Below are 25180 nucleotides of genomic sequence, written 5' to 3' on the forward strand. Positions count from 1 at the left end.
TTGAAAGCACCTGGCAAGGATGGGTAGCTGGTTGCTTGGATCAGTGACAAGGATGTAAGAGAGGGAACTGGGGGTATTGAAGAAGAAAGTTTATATCATCAAAAAAGCTACTGAGTATCACCACCATTTGTTGAGTTCTGGCTGGATGTTAGACACTGTGCTAAATGTTTCAATATATTTAATCTTTTTAAAGCTCTTGCATTGTAATTATCCTACAAGCAAGGAAATGGGCAGAGAGAAGTTAAGAGACTTGCCCTAGACTGTATAATTAGTAAGTGGTGAAGCCTGAATGCCAACCATAGTCTACAGTCTTAATTACAATGGTCTAAGTCAGATTTTTCAAATGCGTTGTTCTCAAGGGTGAAGAATCTTTAGAAGATAATAATTTTTAACCTCTAAGTATGCTCAGTTGGAATTTAAGATTTTTTGTTTTAATTAAATTACAACAAATAATTAATTCATTTAGGCACACCATATATATAGCAAAAGTTATTGAAAGAGACAACCAGATTGCAGGGTTGTATACGGCAACTACTTTATTATTTTCAAATGCAAACTCTTTGCATTTAGTTTGCTATTTTACAATTTTACAAACTAGGTATAAAAGACCATAAATAAATGACATAAGTTATGTGTACCTAAAGTTCATGAAGGGAAGAAAAATACCTTGACAAATTAAAACAAAATAGAAAATCTATGTCTAACTCCAGAAATCACTCAAATTTTGGAACGTGTGAACCGAACAATGTTCTGTTAATTTCTTTTTCAGTATGAACTAAATTATAATATGCCTTATACATTCTAATTTTAACCACAGTCCTTGCATATTCCAACATACTTAGAGTGATACAAAAAATAAACGCACTCTTCAGTGTGTATCAATGCTTGATGTTGTTTGGAGAATGTTATATAAGTGAAAATATTGCTTCTAGAACTTTCCTTTATGGGTCAGAATTTAAGTGTCTTCAGACAAATATTGAGGCTATACGGGTGTATGGATTAATACACATATCCTTCACAGATTGAATACAAGAGGTCTCAGAACGCACACACCAGCAGTGTAGCGAGCACAACCTTTCTTTAAAATAAGAACGTTTTTCAACACACCAGAACATTTCACTCGTAAGATTGCTAAAAAATAACTTGGGGCCTGCATACACAAGGTGAAGCTACTTGATTTGGTGCAGCGGGGTAGTTTCCCACTGCTCTAGAGATCGGCACATGAGTTAGCATTGGAGCTCACTCGGCCAGGGCTTGCCCACTGGCTTAGACCCAGACCCTGAAGTTGGCCTCCTACCCTTACCTCTGGAAAAGATGAACTGCTCAGAGAGTCAACCTCATTTCTTTATACATATTTTTCAGGCATCAATGCATAGGCACATCCCTTAAAAAATATATTAAGGTCCCCAAAAAGGGGTGAATCAACTTTGTCACTCTGGCATAGAACACAATGCCACACACCCTGTCAGAATGTAATAAATATTTATTGATGATTTTCTCTACTTATTCAACAATAAATGGTTCAGAATCTACTTTTTTTCCTTATTTTTCCCTGATTTGATGTTATAAGCTTATATAAATGGCCACGGTTTCTGCAACCATAGCTTAGGATAAGCAAGGCAGCCACTCAGATTATGAAAAATGGCAGTAAGTTGGCTGGAGTTTGGTATACATATCATATTAATACTGAATCTTCACACTCCGGAGCTCCGATTCTAGAAGGCTGATGCTCTTGTGAGGGCAATAGGAGTTAGCTGCATATTAATTACTGTAGAACTTTCCAGGTAATTAGGGAATCTGAAATTGCCTGAGGCCATTTCATCCCAACTACCTTAACCTCAAGAGTCACTGGCATGTATTTTTCTGTGATATTGGGAGACAAAGTATTAATCCAGGACACACCATCTCAAAGCTGACACACATATCTACGTTCATCTCCAAAAGTATATGAATTGCATATATTTGTTCGCATTCAACAAGTCCATTTATGCAGGAAAACAAAGGCTACTTGCACTCCATTTGGGGTTACCAGACACATTCCATCTCCTTCTCTCTCTCCATCAAGGAACTGATGATTCAGATGAGTTCAATCAGAAAATTTGTAATTTTGATGATGGGTTGTCACCTGAATGGATTTATATTTTAAATTACTTCACCATTAAGGTGAAAATGCCTCTGTCCAAAGCTGTAGAATTCTTATTAAGGTTAGTGTGACAGCTACAAAATACACGTGTAGGTACAGGATGCTGAACATCTCTGGGTTGTCTTTCCAAGGGGACGGTCTCCAGGTCCACTGTATCATGTAGTTCTTCATCTTGAAACTGGTGGAAAACCAGAACTCTCCAGGTGTAGCATTCCACAACATTCATGGGTAGTCCTAAGCATGAGGCTACACACATCCACACACCCACACACAGACAGGCACGCATACACACACACTCACACCTATGTACACACATCAAAAGAGATAGTCAGCTCATATTTAGTCTAAGAAAAAAATATATTTATATCACTGCAATGGCACACCCTGGGTAAAATGTTACTTCCTCAATGCATATCACAGGCAGCTCATGGAACTGGCTTTGTTTTGTGTGGTTGCACCTGACCTGGTGTCCATAGTAAGACCTGTAGCATTTGGTCACTTGCTGCCACACCTATGCAGCAGTGACATACAGGAATGAAATATGGAAATACATATAAATAAAACCGCAAAGAGTCTGGGGGCAAGGGCTCTGCAGAGCTGGTGCTGCGAGACAGTGCACTCCTCAGTGCAACTGGAGAACAGATGCTGAATCTTAAGTGTTTGCTGTTTCTTTCACTGCGAAAGGGGATTTGAAAGTCACACATTTATTCTTTTCAGGTATGGGTGTTGTTTCATCAGTGTCTTTGCCCCAGAACTGGCGTAATTGAAGCAGAAGAAACACATTTAGACGGAACTGAGGAGGGTGTGTTCTGTTTTCTTCCACGGGCTTTGTAATCAACAGGAAGGGCTGTGAGGCCAAGATAGCAGAATCTACTCCCTGTAGATAAAAGAGCAAGACTTTAGACAAAACGTCGACCCATATTGCGAGCCAACTGTCAACCACTATTGTAAGAAAGAATATATAGGTTCATAGAAGTTGGTATCCTTCAGTAAAAGTAGTTCAGTGGTAAGATCACGAATTATACTTTCCTTTTCTGAAAAATAGCAATTATAAAAGCAAAAAAAAAACTGCTTACTTACAGCTTAATTACAACTCTGAGATAGGTACTATTCTTATCTCCATTATATGGATGAGGAAATTGAGCATAAGGAGACTAAGTACCCTGCCCAATGCCATACCCTCTGGAGTGGCAAGGCTGGGATTAGACCCCACAAAGTTCTAATTGATATTTATGCTTTAACCACCGTGTTGAACAGCCTGTCTATGAAATGAAAATCCTGACTTGTTTCAGTTCACAACCCACCCATAGTCAACAATAATGATTGAAAAATGCGAACTAAGGGCCGGGCGCGGTGGCTCACGCCTGTAATCCCAGCGTTTTGGGAGCCGAGGTGGGCGGATCACGAGGTCAGGAGATTGAGACCATCCTGGCTAACATGGTGAAACCCCATCTCTACTAAAAACACAAAAAATTAGCCAGGCGTGGTGGCGGGCGCCTGCAGTCCCGGCTACTCAGGAGGCTGAGGCAGGAGGAGAATGGCGTGAACCTGGGAGGCGGAGCTTGCAGTGAGCCGAGACCGCGCCACTGCACTCCAACCTGGGTGACAGAGCGAGACTCTGTCTCAAAAAAAAAAGAAAAGAAAAAAAAGAAAAATGCAAACTAAGAAGTGAAAAAAAGTGGTTGTTTTTCTTAACAAGAGAGTAACTCCTGATAAACAGAAGTATCTAATCTAACATAGCGAAAGAGCCATACTCTCTACATGTAAACAGGCAGGAGAGAGGGAACATGGGACACGGGGAGAGACTTGCTCTGTGAATGACAGAGGTCTTCTAGGTTCAAGCCTCCTTCCACATACCAAGAACTAATCAGCCGCAGGCTGGAATTCTAGACATCAGCCTGGAATCGAACAAGGCTGGCACACAGCAATGGAATCCTCATGGCTCCTCATTGTCCATGTATTTGTCACATAATCAACTCAAACCAAAGGAAGTAAGTTCCCTTCTTTCATTTATAACAACCAACTATCCAGATTACTTATTGGACTATGCCTCCCACCACGGTGACCATGTTTAGCAGCTGGTGGCCTCAAGCAAAGGGCAGTAATTAAGACCAAAATGCACTTTTATAGATTATTTTGCCTATTTTATCAAATCACTTGTTTGTTTTGCATATGTGTACATTTATCGTGTAGAGAATAAAATTTAATTTTTTGTAGTAAACGACCACATTTAAAATTGTAGAAAACACTTTAGTCTATTTAAAGAGAGAGAAATAGTTTTCTGGCCAGGTGTTGTAGCTGATACCTGTAATTCCAGTACTTTGGGAGCCCAAGGAGGGAGGACTGCTTGAGCCCAAGAGTTTGAGACCAGCCTGGGCAAAAGAGCAAGACCCCGTCTTTAAAAAAAAAAAAATTAGCCAGGCATGGTTGTGCACACCTGTGGTCCCAGCTACTCAGGAGGCTGAGGTGGGAGGACTGCTTTGGCTTGGAAGACACAGGCTGCGGCCACCATGAGACTGCACCACTGTACTCCAGTGGCGACTGAGTGAGATCCTGCCTCAAAAAAAAAAAAAAAAGAAAGTTTGCTCATAAGTTATCCAGAAACAAATTTTATTTGAGCAATTTAAAATTATAAATGTGGGTTAGGGTATAACTACCCATATCTTCAAGAAGCCATTTGTTAGCAACTAAGGCTGTTCATGTCGACATTTATGTCGACATGAACATGAATGTTATGTTGACAATTACGTAAAAATGACAGAAAAGTCATCAAATCTACTTTCTAACTATTTCCTCTCTGGAAATCGGTCAAATCCATCGAATGTAGTTTTTGAAACCTGAATGTGAAGGGATTTCATCAGGTGGGCAGGTATTTATGTGAAGTATGAGGAGAACATGAATATGATCTTAAAACGCTAGAGTGTATTCCACGTCCTGCGGACACACAAGGTTGGTGATGGTTTCTTTTGCTACCAGAAATTCTTAAAGGAGAAAGAATGGTCTCATAAACACATGTTGCCTTTCAGTCTGCCAATTCCTTCTCCACTTAACATCTGGATATCAATAGATATTACATAAATATATTTGTAATATTAAGTGGGCGATTTGGGGACTTGGTGTGTATGCAGAAATGATTGGACATTTGAATTGAGATGTAAGGGAATGTGAAGACTTGTATCTACTTAATGCCAGGATACGAGTTGAGTGAAATAAGCCTTCTCCTCACCATTGAATTCAGGCAACTCCTTTATCATGGGAAATTTCTTAAACAGAGACCAGACAAAGCATGTGGTCTATGTAAGGTCATGAGTTAAGGAGAATTCATTGTGACTAAATAAACAAAGGCTTGTTCCTTTGAGTCAGTCGTGATGACATCAAAATGTCTTTACCATCCAGTTCTTTTCATTGCAATAGAATTTTACTTTTGTATCACTGTCTTTCCCATTACAAAACAATAATTTTATAAATGTCAAGGCTAAATAATGCATGTTTATCCTGCCAGCATAACTTGAAAGGTCTACCACCATTGCATAAATATGTATTTACCTCCAAACTCTCATAAATCCATTTAAGTGAAGAAGCTTCACTGCGTGACCCCCCTACCACTGAACTTCATTTCACCCCACTCTGGCATGTTGTAACAAAACAATTGGGGTTACAAGTGAAAGACAGATGAATAATACTCGGACAATGTTGGAGGAAGAAGGGCACCTTTCTTCTGTGGAGCTCACCGCGTTTTACTTAAGAATATTTCATACACACTTGCAACAACACCATGCATTAGGAAAGGTGTTATTATTAAGGTATCATTATCTCTCTAATTTCCAGGTGGAGGAACTGAGTTATAAAGAAAAGTGGAGTGAATTTCCCAGTGTCAACATTCCAGTTGGCTTTAGAATCCATAGCTGTCCGGATGCCAGAGTCTGGCTCTGCGCCCTGGGAAACAATGCATCATTCCTGTTGTTCTCACATTTCTCTTCTAAAACTTCATGGAGGTAGTGGAGAGAGTTAACACTTTTACTGTTGCTGGATATTATTTTAGGCACTTGGGAAGTCCTTTTTTGGCCTTTGCATCGGCCTTGACTCTAATATATGCATATGTTGAAATTTTGAAGATTCAGACGGCGACCTTTGAATAAAATAAGATTTCATACTTCACCTCTCCTTTGATCCTTCCCTGATTACTTCATTTACAGAAATACCTGCTGAGCAGGAACAAAACAACACCAGCACAGTATATAATGTTGTTAGGCTATTTCAGAATGGACATGTTCTCTTTTGAAATGGTCTGCTTTTAATATGTTCAGTGTTTAGAAAATACCTTGTCTTAAGTTGTAGACTTTAAGAAAAAAAAAAAACTTTTAATTATTCAATGTACACAAGGTAACATTCTGTTGTTAGTTAAAATACAATGCCAGCTGGGCGCAGTGACCGACGCCTGTAATCCCAACACTTTGGGAGGCTGAGGCAGGTGGATTGTCTGAGATCAAGAGTTCGAGACCAGCCTGGTCAACATGGTGAAACCCCGTCTCCACTAAAAATACAAAAATTAGCCAGGCCTGGGTGGTGGGTGCCTGTAATCCCAGCTACTTGGGAGGCTGAGGCAGAATTGCTTGAGCCCAGGAGGCCAAGGTTGCAGTGAGCCAAGATTGCACCACTGCACTCCAGCCTGGGCAACAGAGTGAGACTTTGTCTCAAATAGTAATAATAATAATAATAATAATAATTTTTTTTTCTTTTACCAAGCAAGCAAAAGAAACAAAAAAGTCCTACATTTGTCAGCTTTTAACATGAATATCCAGAACTCCTAGACTTCTGCAAAAGTGGTGATAAAACAAAAATTGTTGGAGTAGTTTTAAAAACAAATTTCACATTCCTTCTGAACAGAAAAGCTTTTACAACTTATGTTGCAAAAAAGGTTTTTACTAAACTGTCATGATTTGACAGCATCAAATTTAACATTCCTTGCTCTATAAGAAATAGCTTTCAGGATACAATCAAGGGGAAAGAAAGGTCGTTAAAATCAGCAACTCTTGTTTAAAAGTGATAAAAATGAAATAACTCAAAAAAAAAAGAATGAAAAGTTAAAATGTGTCCAGTCCAAAGTTATGTCCTTTGTTTCTAGGAATGAACAAACTCAATGCTGGTATATAAAAATAGAAGCATTGAAAGCTAATAGGTTTATGGATGAGCAGTGCATTTTTCAGTAGTTCAACTTTCTGATCATGAGGAAGCTGAGGCGAGTTCCAAGTCTCACCACTGGCATCTTGGTAAATCCTCTTTGGCCCTGTTTGGGGATGGAGTTTCCTGGAGCAGGCAGAAATGAGGCTAATGGAAAAGTCTCGCCAGTACTTCTCCATTGAGGTAAACTCTCTAAAGGACGGGATCCATGACCTAACAAGGTTAGAGAGAAAGCCTCCTGTGCTTGCTGCCTGGTGCCCAGAAGATAATAAATATGTGTACCATGAATGAATGGCACCAAAGGACAGGAGGAGCCCTTCGTGATGGAAAGCACACAGCCAACAGCCAGTGAGCATCTAGGACCATCCCTCAGAGCCTGACCTCATCTGGTTCATATGTCACTTCTCCCCGGAAGAATAGCAGGGAAACCACACTGTGTTTGGTCTCCTCTTTCACTGTCAAAAAAGGACTGAAATCCTGAAAAACATCAACACAACCTGAGAGACGTAGAGAGTATTTTTCTGTTTTCAGTATTTCGAATGAGATCAAGCTTAAAACACAAAAGGAGTTTTCACTGGAGAAAAATTCATTCTTGGTTGTTGGACTTACCTTGCAGATCTGGGGTCGCTTCTTTAAAGGAGCGAATTGTGAACGTTCTCTATTCCAGATTGTCACGGCCCACTATCCACAAGATAGTTAGGACAAGTTTGTAAAGTCCCAAAATAAGACTTTATATGGCACAGCCTCAGGCCCAAAGAAACAGACCTCATTTGTCCAGTTAGGGGTTATGGGGCTTGGGTTACGTATATATATATATATTTTAAATCCACTTTCCCTTTCTTTCCAGGCCCCCTGTGTCATAGGAATCCACCAGGCGGCTTGAGCACTGAAGAGGCAACACTAATGAGCCACGTCGCTTTCTCCTAGGATTTTTTTCCCCCATTGTATGAACCAAGACCTAAAAGCCACAGCTGAGTCCTTAAAAAATGTTCCTAGGCATGGTCTTCATTCCAGTGAAAGAGAGATGACTGTAATTTATGCCACAAACAAAATACAATGGTTGTAATTCCAAATGGAGAGAGAATCAGGGATGTCTCAGAAGCTCAGTGTCCGGCAGCAAATACAGCATCAAAACTCAGAGGCAGTGTTCTATTTCTATAGGTACATGTATTTTACAGACTGGTGATGAACAGAAAAGTACTTCTGAGAAACGATTTGTTCCAGGTCTCATTCAAATGACCGGCAGTCATTTCTGTAAGCCCCACAGTTTCAGCAATCTGTACACCAAGCAACGCTGCAGATATTGTTTTTTTTTTCATTTCTTTAATTTCAGAGGGCGAAGACGAAGTAAAAAAAGTGCAGTTCTTCAATTAAAGTGCATGGATGAGGTAAACTAATTTCAAGAGTTTTGAGTTTATTCAGTACTGGCTCAGACGGGAACCATTCTGCCGTGCATCTGCTGCATTTGGGTTCGCATTGCCTGGACACTGCTCAAAATCTTATTCTGGTGCGTGATGGCTGTGATACCAATTCTTGCCAGGTCCCTGTACATAGGGTGACAAAAAAGGGACAGAAGAAGTCACGGGGACTGACAATCTCTTTTCTTGGGCTTCATGCAGACACACGTTTGAATCAGCCACAATTAATACAGCACAACAAGGCAGGTGTATTAAAATGTTTCATTAAGCAATTTAATGCAAGAATGTAGATACTTTATAGAGGCTGTGTAAAATTATACTCAATCAAAATGAGAGGCATTCCAGTTTTTTTTTTTTTTAAATGAGTAGGATGATTACGCAGCTCAAAGCAAAAAAAAGAAAATACTATTAAATCTAGATTTACCCTTTCGTGTTACATCGTTGAGTACTTACTCCTGGTTCACGTGCACCACAGCCTCTAGTGTGGTATAACCAGCAGCTGTGAAGTTATCCTTATACCGGTCCATTTTAATGGCCTGGAGCCAATCGCCCACTGATACCACAGCAGAGAATTCAGGGGAGCTTGGATCCAACAAGGCAGTGTTAGGTCTAGAAAGAGAACAAGAAAATATAAGCAGAACGGAGCTACCAGTGAGACAAGAAGACTCAGAAATCTGATTGCCTCAAATAGGCAAGGAGAACCGAAAAGCTAAGAGAAGGTTTTAAATGGAACAATTGTTGTTAAATGTAACCATGCAATATTTTGCTCTTAACTTCACAAAGCTGCTAAAGCATGTATCAATCATCCTATTTTTTCTTAATTCTATTTCCTGTGCTTGTTTTATGTGGTCCTCTGAGGGCATTCATGCTCATAGCAGGTCTTTAAACACCCTAGCCTGGGGTGAAGACTGGGAGAGCCCTCATGGCCGAAACCTGTTCAGTCTTTGCAGAAAGAGTCCAGTCCCTGCCAGTACTGAATATTACAGACTTTCGTTCAGCAACTATGGAAACCCTAGTGAAGGATGAGTAAGGAAAACTGCGAGCTTGCCACCTGCCAGACTGGATGGAAGCAGAGAAAACAGCAAGAATTCAAGTCCAGCATGCTTCCAGCCTAGTCTGCAGGCAGGCTTGGGGCATTCAAACAAACTTGGGACAGCAGGGAGTTAATCCCCTCTTTAATCAACCCATGCCTGACCAGCACGAGTGCCAAGGCTGGCAGAAGAATGGCCACTTTGATCACTGTTTGGATTGTGGAATGTGCTTCTCGTATTCCCTTGCTGGGGTTCCTGAATAATGATTTCAACAAATTCAAAGCACTTCTTATTAACTTATTTATTAGTTTACTCATTTCTTAGGCCAGGTGTTTTCTATTAGGTCACTGTCACAAGCAATTACAGGCTGGAATTCTGCCTTTCCTAATGATATTGACATATAAAAAATCATTTACTAATAAAAACTATTAAGAGAATTATAGTTAGTTATCTTCACCACCCAATTGCTGAGTAACCATAGAGTAGGCCTTCATGGGGGTATTTTATACTACCTTTACTTATAATAACCTGTAGAAAAATACTGCTCCTTGTTAAGTCATAGTTTTTGAACTTCTGTTTTTCCTAAAAATTACAGAATGTGTTTGATCTTAACATTTTCACCTGATTTTCAACATGATACTATGTTTAAGTACAAACATTTAAATCACAATTATATCATTACTACTAAATTTTCAACCAAAAAACTCTTTCCTTGTAAAAACAAAATTAAGTCGATATAATGCTTTAATTTTCTACATAGCAGAATTAATCCAATTCGATTTTTAAAGTTTTCATTTTTATCTAAATTGACTTGATTTGTATTATTTCTTTTTATATAAATATTTTAACAAAGATTTGTTTTATCAGTCAGTTTCGTTTCCAAATAATACCTTGCCATTGTAACCTTTCTTTTGTGTCCATTATTTCAATATAAGTTTGATTTTCTAAGTGCAATTCTGTAAATGTTTATATCAAAAATAATCAAGATATAATTATTCTTTCAATTTTGAGTCAACAACAAATGTTACCACATAGAATTTTGGACATTTAATTGAGTGTGGATATATATAGCAATAATATTTGTTATTAGACAAAAGCCAGTAGTTTGCATTTACTTCTGACTTTAAGCCAAAAGCATTAATGAGGAAGATGTAGGCTCTGAGCACCGACAAGGTAAAAATGACCTTACAATGAAAATATCTTCACTCGATGTCAATTAACTTTAAGGGTGGTACTAAGCTTGTTCTGGAAGCCTTTGTGCTCTTGGTGGCACACCATGATGTTAGCTAATTTTGTGCTGAATCACATACCATGTTATACTACATCTCATTACAGGTAAGCCATAATAAGCTTCAAAGCTATTTAAGTACCATCAGCAAAAAGAATTTAGAACTGATAATAGTGTATCTAATACCTCAACTTGTTCTGTACCTTGGGGCAAAGCAGATGCTATGTGATAGTAGTGGTTGAATGACTTATGCTAACAGAAGAAGTACCAAACACCAAAAAACTGGCCTTGAATGGACCCTCAGACAAAATACATGGGCTCTGGGGCTGAAGATCTAAAAGGTGGAAGAGAAGTCAGCTAGATCTGGAAAGGAGGCCTTGTAGTCATCTATTTCACCCTCCTGGAGAACAGAAGAACAAGAAATAGCCTCACAATAGTAGGAGACTTTTTTATTTTTTTTAGTTCACATAGTGACCAAGTGGCAGAGGTGAAATGTTAATTCAGCCCTTTTCAGTGTTATTTGAAAAGAGCTGGATAGACCACTGAGCATTTTGTGTAGTGGCTAATGACAGGGATTTGAAAACCTGGCGGAGAATATAGGGTATCTCTACTATCTATTCCACAGTTCTCTTTTTTTTCATGTAATGTGTTTTCCTTCTTTTCTAGAATCTTTAGTCTAAGTTTTCATGAGAAAGATGAGAGGAGAACACCACAGGGCCTGCAAAGACTGGAAGGGCTTAAATATTGTGGGAGAAATTGTCCTCCTATTTTTAACACTGGATCATGATGAAACAGAAGCCTGTGAGAAGCTCAGACTTGGAGATAAGTGAGTGTCTCACCTCTCGTGGGCCTGAGTCACCTGGTCTATTATGCCTGTATTCTAAAACAATTTAATGGATAAAGATGGTCTACACCCTTTCAGATGAGACTACTGATATGTAGGTATCCTGAATCTTATACCAGTAAAGTCCATTCTCCATGTAGAAAGTTCTCACTGAACTTGTAGGACTTATAGTATCTTTATGTTCTCTACAGACTGATATCCTTCTTCATTTTGCTCATTCCAAGAAAATAACTACCGCCTTCAGGTGGTCCAATCATTTTGGTCTTTAAAATCCTTCCCAAACGTTCATCTGCATGCTTTGTAACTCAATCATTTCTTATCTTGGCCCTGTTTCCTCCTACTCTGAAAGACTCAGAAAAGGGAAACCAGAAGAACTGAAAACTAATGAATCTCTTTCTTACAATTAACACTTTATAAATCAACTTAAAATTGCCGTGCTTAAAGACCTGTTTTCTAATCTTTATTTCTTACTATTCCAATGTTCCTGCCCCATTTCAGAATATAGCACCTACTGATCTGAACGTCTTCTAAAAGTACATTTCACCCCTCTTCCTAAATTTCAGGCCTGGCATCCTAAAATAGGCACTTCAGTTATTTCTTTCCTACTATTATTATTTTTTAAAGTTTTTTCCTTATAACTATTTGATGCCTGACAGGTATTAGTTATTCAAAATGCTGAATAGAACTACCTTAAATACTCTACTAATTGAGAAAGAAGCCACCCAGGTTGCAGAGAGCCATGAAGTGGCCTCTGATGAAAAGGCAGGAATTTAAGTGAGTCACCACTTGCCTGCCTCCTCTAATGTGTTCTTTCATACATCACTATTAAGTAAGCATGGCTGACCTGGAGCTCTCCGTCCCTGTCCTCTTCAAGCTGTTGGGGTTGCGGATGAGTTTGTCCAACATGTTGACAATCTGCCCAAATTTAGGCCTGTCGCTCCTCTCCTTCTGCCAGCAGTCTAGCATCAGCTGGTGGAGTGCAATGGGGCAGTCCATTGGAGGGGGTAACCGATAGCCTTCCTCAATGGCTTTAATCACCTATGGAAGACAACAGGATGGTATGTTAAGCTGCCAGGCAAGCTGCTGTTCAAGGTTCACCCTTCCGACTGGCATGTTTCTTGTGCATGAAGCTGCCAGCAAGCTGGAGCCTGGGAACAGCTCCAACTCCTTCACATGAGCCAAAGCTAGACCTGAGTATCACTGGCAACAGGAGAGGGAAGCCAGCTGTTGCATTGAGGTGTACTCTAAAGGGAAGACGCATCAATGTTCTCAAGTGGCTAGAGCCCAGTCAGATCCACAATGTGGTGTCAGTTTTGGTGATGGCCCTGAGAGATCATGTGGCCCTGCCCCCTGCCTCCAGTCCCCTGCCCCGCTCCATTCTGCTATTAGCACACCTAAACACTCTTCGCAAAAGAGACTCTGACTTAGTGCCAAAGACCTCCCTTGAGAAGCAATTAATAGCTGTCTCCAAAATGGAATTTTCTTTGCCTCCTTTTAAGGCCCTGTCCTCTTACATAGACAGCCAGTGTGTCAACACCAGAGTCCAAGTCCAGATGCCCAGCCATTTTTCCTTTTGGATTACTCTACCCCTAGACACCAACTCTGAATTTCTTTCTTGGTCTCAGTTGGCTGTCAGTCGACCCTGTTAAAGGTGTTAGTAAGTAGATTTTTTTTAAAAAGTAAAAAACAATTTAAAAAATTCCTTCTTTCGGGGCATTTACATTTTAAAGGAGACCCTTGCACATCTAAAGAAGGAAGTTATAATGGTACATGGTAATTGTCTTATTGGCCAAGACCATCCAGAGTGCCCAGAGTGGTCTCCTTGCCTAGTAAGTCATAAATAACTCATTCAACAGTCTCTTTACTAATTCTAATTTTTCTAATCTGTCTTCACAGGCATTAAATTATTTTCTTATAGACTTTTCTCTAACATCCTCCCCCTGCTTTGGGGTATAAATTCCAACAAAATAATATGGTAGGACATGCCAAATTTATAGAGGAGAACTACTTCACAGTTTTTTGGCTACTCATTACCTTTGTTTATGGATATCCTCTGAGATTCTGGAGGTGCTTTTATTTGTTTGGGAGTCTAAAAGTTTTATTTGCTTTAAATCACTCCATTTATTTTTCTTTCTAGCAACATGATAGCTGCCAGAGAAATAAGCAGTGGTTGAGCCATCCCAATGACTTCACTGGACTCACCCTGTGGTGGGTCTATTGACTGCTCAGAAATTGGCCTTTGAAAGAAAAGAGTCTGTTGGGTCCAGGGTCCATGGATTAGTATGACTGTGATCTTTTTAATAAGAGCACCGTTTCAGTTTAACAAATCATCTTGTGATTTATTAAGCCCTCTGATCCTTTTTTTCCTATGTATTTTGCCAATATCGTGTATCAGTATCACCTACTTTTCTTTGTAAAGCAGACTTCTCTACGCTGTCTTATTGAACCTTATTCTATTTGTTCTAGCAATTACACTACGTCAGTCTGATCACCTGGGTTTCTTTTATCTTCCCAGGTGCATCGTGTTGACTCTAGACTTGATGAGAACATTTTGCACTGAGTTGAGGAGAATGAAAGCAACACTGAGCTGATGCCAGCGGAACATAAATTGTTATAACCCCTCAGACTGATTAATGCTCTTTCATAAGCTCCCTATCCACTGCCAGCTTGGAAGATGGCTCATAGGTTAGCAAAGCATATTTTCTCAGTTTACTGCTAAATATTTTGGGGGGCAGAGGATTAAACCAAACAAAAAACTTGCTAAGTTTGACATATTTTCAACAGTTACTTTCACTCCATTTACCATATGCCAAATTAATTCTATGCATCAAAGTAATTCCCCAGATACATTTCCTGTTGATTCCTGTTCTACATAGAATCCAACACAGAGACAAATAATAGATCAATATTATTTGTGAGCAAGAAATGGCTTCAGATGCCTTTTAGTGGATAAAGCCAGAGAACTGAAAGTTCAAAACAACAGAATTGTTTATATATATATATTATTTTTATATATATATGTGTGTATATATATATAAAATACATATATATAAACTGCCAAAATTACAGATCTGAACATATTTAGGGTAGAAAAACTGACATCTTTAGATACTCTGCTCTTACGAACATTTGGCCATGATTTCAACGGAAGAAAAAGAAAGCTTAAGTATCGAATAATTACAGTAACTACATTTACTATTTGCTCATTTAGGTTTTTTGTCTTTGTCCCTGTGAGAGTCTCTAACCTGAATCCAAATGTGGCTACAAGAAGCTACTAGAAGCTGTCTGCACAGCATAATCACATAAACAATAGATTACATGCTATTCACCTCCATAGTCTTCTTCCAACCTGTAATTACTATCACTTAGGCTAGCTGCTTTCTTCCCATCTGCTATGAATCTTCTGTTATAATCCACAGATAATACAATGTGAACACTACCATTCCCCTTGATCTGGTTGGTCAGCATAGAGAATTCTTTTTGCCCCACCAGACATGGAGTGCATTTCTCTATTGCACCGAACATTTTTTTTTTTTTTGAGACAGTCTCATTCTGTGGCCCAGGCTGAAGTACAGTGGTGTCATCTTGGCTCACTGCAACCTCCGCCTCCCAGGTTCAAGCGATTAGCCTACCTCAGCGTCCCGAGTAGCTGGGACTCCAGGCGCACACCACCACGCCCAGCAAATCTTTGTATTTCTTTTTTTTTTTTTTTTTTTTTTTTTGAGACGGAGTCTTACTCTTTTGCCCAGGCTGGAGTGCAGTGGCGTGATCTCTGCTCACTGCAATCTCTGCCTCTTAGGTTCTAGCGATTCTCCTGCCTCAGCCTCCTGAGTAGCTGGGATTCCAGGCACGCACCACTATGCCCGGCTAATTTTTTGTATTTTTAGTAGAGACGGGGTTTCACCATGTTCGTCAGGCTGGTCTCGAACTCCTGACCTTGTGATCCACCCGCCTCGGCCTCCCAAAGTGCTGGGATTACAGGCGTGAGCCACAGCACCCGGCCTGCATTGAACATTCTTTAATTGATAAGGCAACCTGCATCCCATTTATTAAGTGCACGTGGCTCTAACTGTCAAGGCTGTGCAACTGCCTGTTGTTGGAGGAAGACAAGGCAGATGGATAGGTAACATTCCACCACAGAGAGAATTTTTGAAAAGAAGTTTCCAAAATATAATTATAACTGATAAACTGAATACCTTGCATTTGTAAACACTCTCTGATAATGGACTACCACACACATAAAAAATTAGGAAAGTTCGAAAACTATAGGTGGCCATTTGATTTTAATATGATTCCCAATCTTACCAGAACTAATGTAAACTTTTCCAGAATTAGCTAAAACGTGTTCTAGGAAGACCCCTTGATCAATGCTTTCTTTTATTTTTTTTTCTTTCTCACTGGAGATGTTTGTAATTAAATTCTATTACTCTGGAATCTTATTAGTGTCATTATTGAATCCTTTTCTGAAATTGCAGTCATTGTGGATACTCCCTTACGAAGTAGTCCAGATGGTACATTTAAAGGGATGTGCATAATTTACCAAGGGTCATTGAGTGAAGCTTTATTTTAGAGTCCTCAAGGGGCGAGCTCTAATTACAACGATGCCAGCTTTAAAATATTCACTAGTTTTCTTTCAATAAGTCTTTCAGGTCCATTTTATCATATGTGAAATTTATTTTTTCATAATCTTTGCATTTTCTTAAAAGTCAAAGTTTAATTTTGTTTTACTCTGGTTTTGAAAGTTCACCAAGTAAAAATACTATCCCATATTTTTTATCCATGAATCTATGTGCGTATGTATCTATCTCCCATACTGTACCATGTAGGCCATTTAATTCTTGTCCTTCAAAATCAATAGTCATTGGTTATAATGTTGAACTAGCTTGCTAGATATATCTGTATTAAGAAATTTGAATTTAATGTATCATTTCGAACCCCGTGCCCACTCCATCATACAGTAATGCAGAACTTCCTGAATCTCAATGTGAAAAAATATATTTCAGAACGTAGAGACTTACATCTTGATTGGACATATCCCAATAGGGCCTCTCCCCGTACGACATCACTTCCCACATAACGATTCCATAGCTCCATACATCACTTGCTGATGTGAATTTACGATAGGCAATTGCTTCTGGCGCAGTCCACCGGATAGGAATCTTGCCACCCTGTGAACATTTGAGCCGTAAGTTATTCCTTAAGTACATCACTGATGTGCCATTTTAGATTCTGAATGTAGTTCCTGCTAGCCAAGCAGGACAACAGCATTCTTGAGATAGCTCTCAAAACAATAAGACACTTGTTCTTTTTAACGCAAGTCTTCCAGGTTAACACAGTTCTCTTATGTTTTCTTTACTCACAGGGAAGTGACTAAGTAATCTAATTATGTTTTTAAAGCCTACCTATTATCTGAGCTCTGCTTAAGGCAATATTCTAGAAAAAAAGAAATCTCAGGTTTTACAAAATACATGTTATCTACGGGGTATCAGTGATATGTAGCTGACATTTGTTTGATTTTTTGTTGGATTCTCTCACCCAGGAGCACAAAGGAAGGCAATGCTTACACTGCTTCAAAAATCATGAATGAAGGAATTTAAATATGAACATTTCTATCCATCACACAAGTCTACCTCCCCTTATACAGCATGAGAAATATGTCCAATAGCTAGGGGATGATATGATAAATAGGCCGTTAGAGAAAGCCAAATAATACCAGATACTAGAGCTATTAATGACTTTAATGGAGTAAGGGCAGGATATTAGTTGTTATTAAATTAAAAAAAAAAGACTTGTAAAATGGTAAAGCAAGTGAATATTACCCAGGAAAAGTTTCAAAACGCACTTTTTTTTTCTGCCTCAAATGTCTTGTTTGTTTATGCTTAGGTATAAGGTGTTTTCAGTCAGGTTTTCAATGTCCTAGGGTTCCACCTGGGGAAATTAATTCAAGTCTAATTCAGACCCTTGAGGTATCCCCAGGGCTATCATTTAAAAGGTTTCTTTGCTTTCTTAGGTAGGGCTACGAAACAGGACAATAAATTGTACTGGAAATTGCTTTGATACATTGCAGTAAACTCTGAAAACCCAGTGTATTGCATTCATCCTTGTTACACACAGAAGGACGCTTGTACTGCATTCCCCCCTGCTTAAATATTTGGCTAAGGTTTTATCTATGTAAATGTATCATTCTAGAAGCCTCCTTTAACTTTTCTTTCTCCAACTACTGGGAAAAAATAAAAGATCTTCAACATTCACAAAGATCTATTCTTTTCTAAATGAATGGACTTGGAATTCAAAAGAGGACAAGCATAAGAATCAAAACTGGAGCCAAAGAAATAGAATACTATACCCCCTGCCCCCACCCCCCCAAAAAAAGCTCAGCCAACCAGCAACAAAAAACCCCCATTGCTTGGGATTGCAGATGCAAAATGAGGAGTGTCAAAAGGGGAAAATGGCTGGTAACTGTCAGCTTCGTGTTGATTTTAACAGTGTCAGTGTTAATGGCCAATAACTGTTTTATGATTCTGTGTTTAGTCCATTAGTATTTTATATTCAGATAGTGGAGCTAAGATAGCATAGCCATTAACTGTGTACTTAAAACTCTTAACTGTGTCCTAATCCCCGCTTATCTACCAGTGGTGAAATGAAGGCCATTAGATACTAGAAAACCTTGCATGGTATAAATGTTTTATAAATCCTGTATATACGTTCTGAGATTTGGTAGCCAACCAACTAGAAACATTGCTTTGTCTCATTTAGAATGAGGATTTTTTTTAAAGAATAGAAAAAAGGCAAATACAAAACCTAAAACAACAACAAAAAAAAAAAAAAAAGGAAGAAAGAGGCAGGAAGACAGGCAGGCAAATACAAGTGCAAAAAAATAAATAAGTGAAGCTACCTCCCGATTTTCTCAGTAATTGATCATTTGTTGTGTAAACTGATCCTTAATGCTTGCTTCTCAGTTAGCTCATTTTTATTTAATACACCATCTTATTGTTCATTAGCACTTTCTTCCCCCTGCCCTCCCCCCCCCAAAAAAATAGAGGGAAAGATAATTCATTTTGCTTCTAGTTTGTGGCTGTTAATATGGTCATACATCTACAGTCAGCTTCAAAATCCCTCTTTTATTGGAAACATGGTTTAAAAATGGATGCAGGAATATGAGGAGGCTTCAAGGGATGAGAAAACTTAAAAAATAAAAAAAATTACAAAGGGCTTCAATCTCAAAGTGAGAAGAGAGGAACAGTTTCACCAGAGTGAAAGCCCAGATGTCACCGATCTTTCTTACCCTGGTGGTGTAAGCTGCTTCCGGATCATCCTCAAGCACTCGGGACATGCCAAAATCAGACACTTTGCAGACCAAGTTGCTGTTCACCAGGATGTTCCGTGCGGCCAGATCACGATGCACATAGCTCATATCAGATAAATACTTCATCCCAGACCCAATGCCACGAAGCATGCCCACCAGCTGAATGACTGTAAATCTGCCATCATTTTTCTGCATAGAAAAGGAGTGAGGAACAATCCCATTAGCATTAGGCCAAGTTAATTCTCACCAAACATTTATTACTTGAATCTTTTTGGGTATCTGTATCCGGTATGCAATGAAACTCAACATTATTTCCAGGCCTTTCTGACCAAAATCACTAATTCACTAGTAGACTGTACCCTAGGAGCTGGGTTTGCTTCCTGTGATAGATGGAAATTATCCAACTGTAATGAATCTACGGCTCCAACAGCTCCACATTACAGGAATAAATCAAAAACTACCCTTGTTGAACATGGATTATTTAATAGCCTTAAAAATCACATCATTCTCCGTTTCTCCTCTTCTTTCTTTGCCCATTAAAAGAAATCCACGAATACCACTGAACACAACAAATACAAGGACTCTTGTTAGGAGTTTTCTAAATACCAACATTCTTGGGTTTAATATAAAGTAGTCACATACCCTGAGGAATGCATCCAAGGAGCCATTCTCCATGTACTCTGTTATGATCATTACTGGTTTACCTAGAGTTTTCAGAAAGAAAAACACAAACCTTTGATGAGCGCTGCAGTTAATGAGATAAAAATGGGCTGTGCACAATTTTACTGCCAAGACACCTGTCTTGTGTGATCTAATTTAATTAAAACAAGCCAAGCTTATGCCTCAGCTGTGGGGAGCTAGGAATGAAATATTAAAAGGACGAGTAGGTTTAAATTCCATCTGGATAGTTAACCCTTTGGGTGGCTTGTTGACAAGGTCTTTAACTAAAGTGGCCTCTGGTATCCAGGGAGCATATGAATGGATAATTGCTCTCTCAAGCAAAAGGGGAAAATGATAAATGGGGAGGCCTGTTTCAATGCAGAAATAATCTTTAGGATAATTAATTTATTTTGTCCTCAGAAGAGCCACTTGTAAGAAGCTAAGGAGGTCAATAGGCAATAAACTTCTTTTCTTTATTTAGAGAAATCCATGTTTCAGGGAGCAGTAGCTATGTTGAATCCTTCCTTACCCAGACAAGTCTTAAAACCAAGCATGCAGCCGGGTTTGGTGGCTCATGCCTGTAATCCCAGCACTTTGGGAGGCCAAGACAGGCGGATTGCCTCAGGTCAGGAGTTCGAGACCAGCCTGGCCAACATGGTGAAACCCCGTTTCTACTAAAAATACAAAAAAAAAAAAAAAATTTGCCAAGCGTGGTGGCAGGCACCTGTAAACCCAGCTACTCAGGAGGCTGAGGCAGGAGAATTGCTTGAACCCGGGAGGCCGAGGTTGTAGTGAGCCGAGATTGCGTCATTACACTCCAGCCTGGGCGACGATACAGAGACTCCGTCTCAAAAAACAAACAAAAAAACAAGCATGCGACTTCTCTCCACTGTCTTGCTCAGCTCAGGGCCTCTGTCCTTTCTCTTCACTTTCCCTAGCTATGAATAAACTTGCTTTGGTCTGATTCCTTAAACTGCCTACCTCAAAAAACAAACAAACAAAAAACCCAGAACAGTCACAGGAAAGGTTCAGAAAATTATTTCATCTGAGACAGGAATTTAAATTCAATACTAGAACATCCTTATTTCCCCCATTCCCCTCACCTATTTTTTTTTCTGCAAAGAAATAAAAATGATTTTAAGCTCTGAGCAGAATGAGGTGGAAACAAGATTTTCACAAAAGTCCTCTTTCTGAGGACTTTAGGACATAAGAACCATTCTTTACCTTCTTGATCACAGGCAATAGGCTCAAGGTCTGAAATTCCTTCTTTCTAAAGGGTATTGTTGGCAAGTGGAGGGTGGGAATCATGAGGTGTTTTTTGTTTTGTTTTGTTTTGTTTTTTCTAAGAGAAGGATAAAACAGGTCCCTAAAATATTCCTTTGGAAGCAAATAAAATGTCAGTTTGACATACCAAAAATATTCACACTGGCAGGGCACGGTGGCTCACACCTGCAATTCCAGCACTTTGGGAGGCCGAGGCAGGTGGGTCACTTGAGGCAAGGGGTTTGAGACCAGCCTAGCTAACATGGTGAAACCTCGTGTCTACTAAAAATACAAAAATTTGCCGGGTGCAGTATGTACTTGCAGTCCCAGCTTCTTGGGAGGCTGAGACAGGAGAATCACTTGAGCCCAGGAGGCAGAGGTTGCAGTGAGCCGAGATCATGCCACTGCACTGAAGCCTAGGTGACAGAGTGAGAGTCATTCTAAATAAAAATAAAAATAAAAAAATCACACTTTTTGTTGCTGCATTTGCTGATTATTTAGACTTCAGTCTAGAAAAATGGACAGAAATATTTCACCGCTGAAAAGCACCCATAATTATTCTAAAGAAATACATTTTCCACCCAGTGATTCCATCAGCTTATAATTTCTGGCATATAGGGGATGGGGAAATTTTTAACTTTAGGGGCAAAAGTGTTGAAGAGTGGGTTTTTAATTCCATGAAGTCCAATATATCAATTTGTGATATTTCTTGATTGCTTGAGTTTTTGGTGTTGTGTCTAAGAAATCACTCAGAGGCAAACACTTTTGCATTAGAAAATGGTACCATGGACATTTTATTTTCAAGTGAGGAAAGAAGGCTGGTAGAAAAAGTGGGAATCTTGGTGCAGACCAAAGGTGCATAAAACCACTTTTAAGTCTTTTCTCTATGCCAGCAGGGGTGTGTCTGCACATTCTCTATCAATACAAATAGGTAATGCTTAGTTCTCAGATTCATTTACCCTCTACGTGTGTGACCAGGGTTTTCTACTCAAAAAAAAAAAAAATTTGCCGGATGCAGTGGTGCACACCTGTAGTCCCAGCTACTCGGGAGGCTGAGACAGGAGAATCACTTGAGCCCAGGAGGCGGAGGTTACAGTGAACCAAGATCGTGCCACTGCACTCAAGCCTGGGTGAGTTTTTTTTTTTTTTTTTTTTTTTTTTTAAGAGACAGGGTCTGGCTCTGTGGCCCAAGCTAGAGTGTAGTGACATGATCATAGCTCACTGCAGCCTTGAACTCCTGGGCTCAAGGGATCCTCCTGCCTCAGCCTCTTGAGTAGCTGGGATTCCAGGCGCTAGCCACCAAGCCCAGCTTGTGACCATAGTCTTCTGACAGAACAAATGTGCCTAAATGAGTTTTAATCAACCTGCCTCAATCAAAAGATACTTTGTCAACTAACGAGAAAGGGCAGCCTCTCATGGCTGTGCATTAACACCTCCTTGCATTTCACCAGATCCCTCTGGAGCTGTGGAGACGACAGGAGAGGATCCAAAAGTGAGGGTCATGCGGAGAATTTATGGTCCTCCTGCCAATTTAAAAAGTTACTCAAGTAACTGCTGGTAATGAATTCACACGCTTCCACTCTACCCTTTCACCCTCACACCTCCCTAGTCGGACTCTTGGCACCATCTTCACAAATTTTCTGCATTCCATTTTCTGTTTATTAAAAGTATCCATTTGTCAGATCCTTTATGAGCTCTACAAGGGAAATAAAGATGAATGTCTCCATAAGCAAAGGGGCTTATAAAATAGGCCTGGGCTGGGCTCTTGGATAGAGGAGTCTCCCTCCCTGCACTAGGCAGGGATGCAGTGGGGAGGAAAGGGTTGGGGGAAGGGAATAGCTTCTCCAATAGAAATTTTAAATCATTTTAATTCAGTGACAACTGCATTATGCAAATGCATCCAGTCGTTTATAACAGTTACAGCTGTAATAGCTACGCGTTTTAGAGGCGCGGTGGGACTTTAATACAAAGATCCCCTGTTTCTTCTCTCTTCTGCAGAGGTGCTAGGAAAATCACTGTCTGCGACAGGAAAAACACCCTAAGCTGAACAGAGCCTCCTTTTTAGAAAACGGACCTGCACAAGTATTTAAAGGGAATGTTATCTTTTAATTAAAGTAGTGAAGGGCTCTGGGCGGCCCTGAAGGCCACAGGCAACAGAAAAATATCCTGTCTGTAAAACTAATCTCAAAAAGCAAATAGAGCTATTCTATGCTAATTATAGCCTTCACCTTAGGCAGAAAATTATATACCCTTCTCACCAAGGTTCCTTTTTTTTTTTTTTTTTGAAAGATTCTGAAGATGGGGAAAGATGTACCTACTTCTTAAGACATAATAGCACCACTGAACACATACGAGGTATTTTCTGAAAAAATTTGCTATCGTGCTAACCACTCTAAGTATTCTATTTCATCCCCAAAATAACCTTATAAGGCAAATGCTCTTTTTACCTCCATTTTACAGATGAGAAAACTGAAAGAGAAAGATTGAACAAGTAGTCCAAGGTCATAAGCTTTAGAAGCAGCAGAGCTGGTACGAGGTCATTTGTCCCCAGGCCAATAGTTCTCAAAGCATGATTCCCATACTAGCAGCATTGGCTTCACCTGTGGTGAGCTCTCTAGCACTCCAAACTTGCGGGCCGCACACCACCTGCTGAATCAAACCTCTGAGGAGGAGGCCCAAGAAACTGTCCTAACAAGCTTTCCAGAAGATTCTTATGTTTGAGGACCCCTGAGCTGCATAGTGTGTACTTTCTCTCCCATTTTAGTAACCACCTCATTTCTTCTTCCTAAAGATTTTGTACTTTGTGTCCTACTAGCCACCTGCCCCAGGCCTAGTGTCTCATTTTTTCTTTTTTTTTTTTTTTTTTTTAAGTAGAGACAGGTTTCTATTAAAAAAAATAGAGTCCAGACGCCTCTGTCACCTGGACTGGGGTGCAGTGGTACTATCATAGCTCACTAGGAATGATATGGACAGGCGGCAGGGAAATACTGGGTAGAAGAGGGTGGTTCCCTGCAAAGGCCCCACCTTCAACCCTGGAAACCATGGGCGTTCGCTTAGGAATAGTCAAACTCCAGGGGAAGATTATCTTCCTATTCCTTCCCCTTTCCAGCTCCCCATCCCGCTGAGAGCCACCTCCATCACCCAATAAAACCTACACATTCACCATCCTTCAAGTCCATGTGACCTGATTCTTCCTGGACACCGGACAGGAACCCAGGTACCAAGACGGGAGGGTGAAAAAGGCTGTCACCCCGACTCTCCACTGAGCTGGTTAACACTTAGCCATCCGTGGATGACAACTGCTAAAAGAGCATTATTTGTAACATACACCTGGGGCTCCAGAGGTCACTAGCAACCACTTGCCCAGGCTCCTGCAGGTGCTAAACTGTGTGCTCCCCCTCCTACAAGAAGTTTGAGCTTGGTGGCCAAGCAAAACAAGTCACACCCCATTACAAGTCCCACGAGGGGTCCAGGAAACTTACCCATCTCAACTGCAGCCTCAAACTCCTGGGCTCCAGTGATCCTCCTGCCTCAGCCTCCTAAGTAGCTAGGACTACAGGTATGAGTGATTATACCCAGCATCAGTTTTTCTCTTTAACCTACCCTCCTCCGACTGCTCCCCTCCACTGGGGTGGCTATATTGCCATTACTCTGCACATGCTGACTGAAGATGCTTTCCACAGACACCTTGAATCAAAGAAGAAAAGCCTTGGCTTTCCAGGGGACACAGCCCCAGGCTTACGAGATCCTTGACTTGTAGTAACTGTAGTGTGTATGAGGGCTCTTGGAACACAGCCACCTTAAACAGGGACTGCCTCAGCTGTGCTGTCTATGTGGCACTTTATAAGTTGGTCTTAGCCAGCCTTACAGATTTATTCAGGATTTGCTTCACAAAATGCATCTGTTGAGCTGTGTCGCATTTTAACCGAAGCGTGGTTCACAGGCTCAGCGAATGCTAACGGACTAAAAAAGGAAAGTTCAACCAGGTGTTACTGTAAATAGGTGCTGAACTGCAACAGCCATAAATCAGGCAGAGCAGACAAGCAAATCCCGCAATATATTCAAGATTCCCAAGCTTCACTCTCTGCATCTGGAACCAAAGATTC

At 40.0% G+C, this 25180-nt stretch overlaps 1 protein-coding gene across 2 annotated transcripts in view; it reads right to left on the reverse strand.

The window, feature by feature from the left end:
* Positions 1-518: 518 nt before the first annotated feature.
* The window catches only part of EPHA4 (EPH receptor A4), a 154567-nt gene continuing 129905 nt past the window's right edge, over positions 519-25180 (reverse strand). Inside the window, exons 12-18 of one of the 2 annotated variants that reach the window (XM_055380551.2) lie at positions 19794-19855; positions 19131-19340; positions 16864-17013; positions 12690-12883; positions 9196-9351; positions 7934-8868; positions 519-3020 (exon numbers count right to left, since the gene is read on the reverse strand). In XM_055380551.2, the coding sequence (XP_055236526.1) occupies positions 8754-8868; positions 9196-9351; positions 12690-12883; positions 16864-17013; positions 19131-19340; positions 19794-19855 (887 nt within the window). In that variant the 3' untranslated portion in view covers positions 519-3020; positions 7934-8753. Of the gene's footprint in view, positions 3021-7933; positions 8869-9166; positions 9352-12689; positions 12884-16863; positions 17014-19130; positions 19341-19793; positions 19856-25180 lie in introns of those variants that run through there. The other variant, XM_063695238.1, reaches the window with a different exon arrangement.

This window comes from Gorilla gorilla, chromosome 11 (assembly GCF_029281585.2).
Source record: "Gorilla gorilla gorilla isolate KB3781 chromosome 11, NHGRI_mGorGor1-v2.1_pri, whole genome shotgun sequence".
Taxonomy (NCBI): domain Eukaryota; kingdom Metazoa; phylum Chordata; class Mammalia; order Primates; family Hominidae; genus Gorilla; species Gorilla gorilla.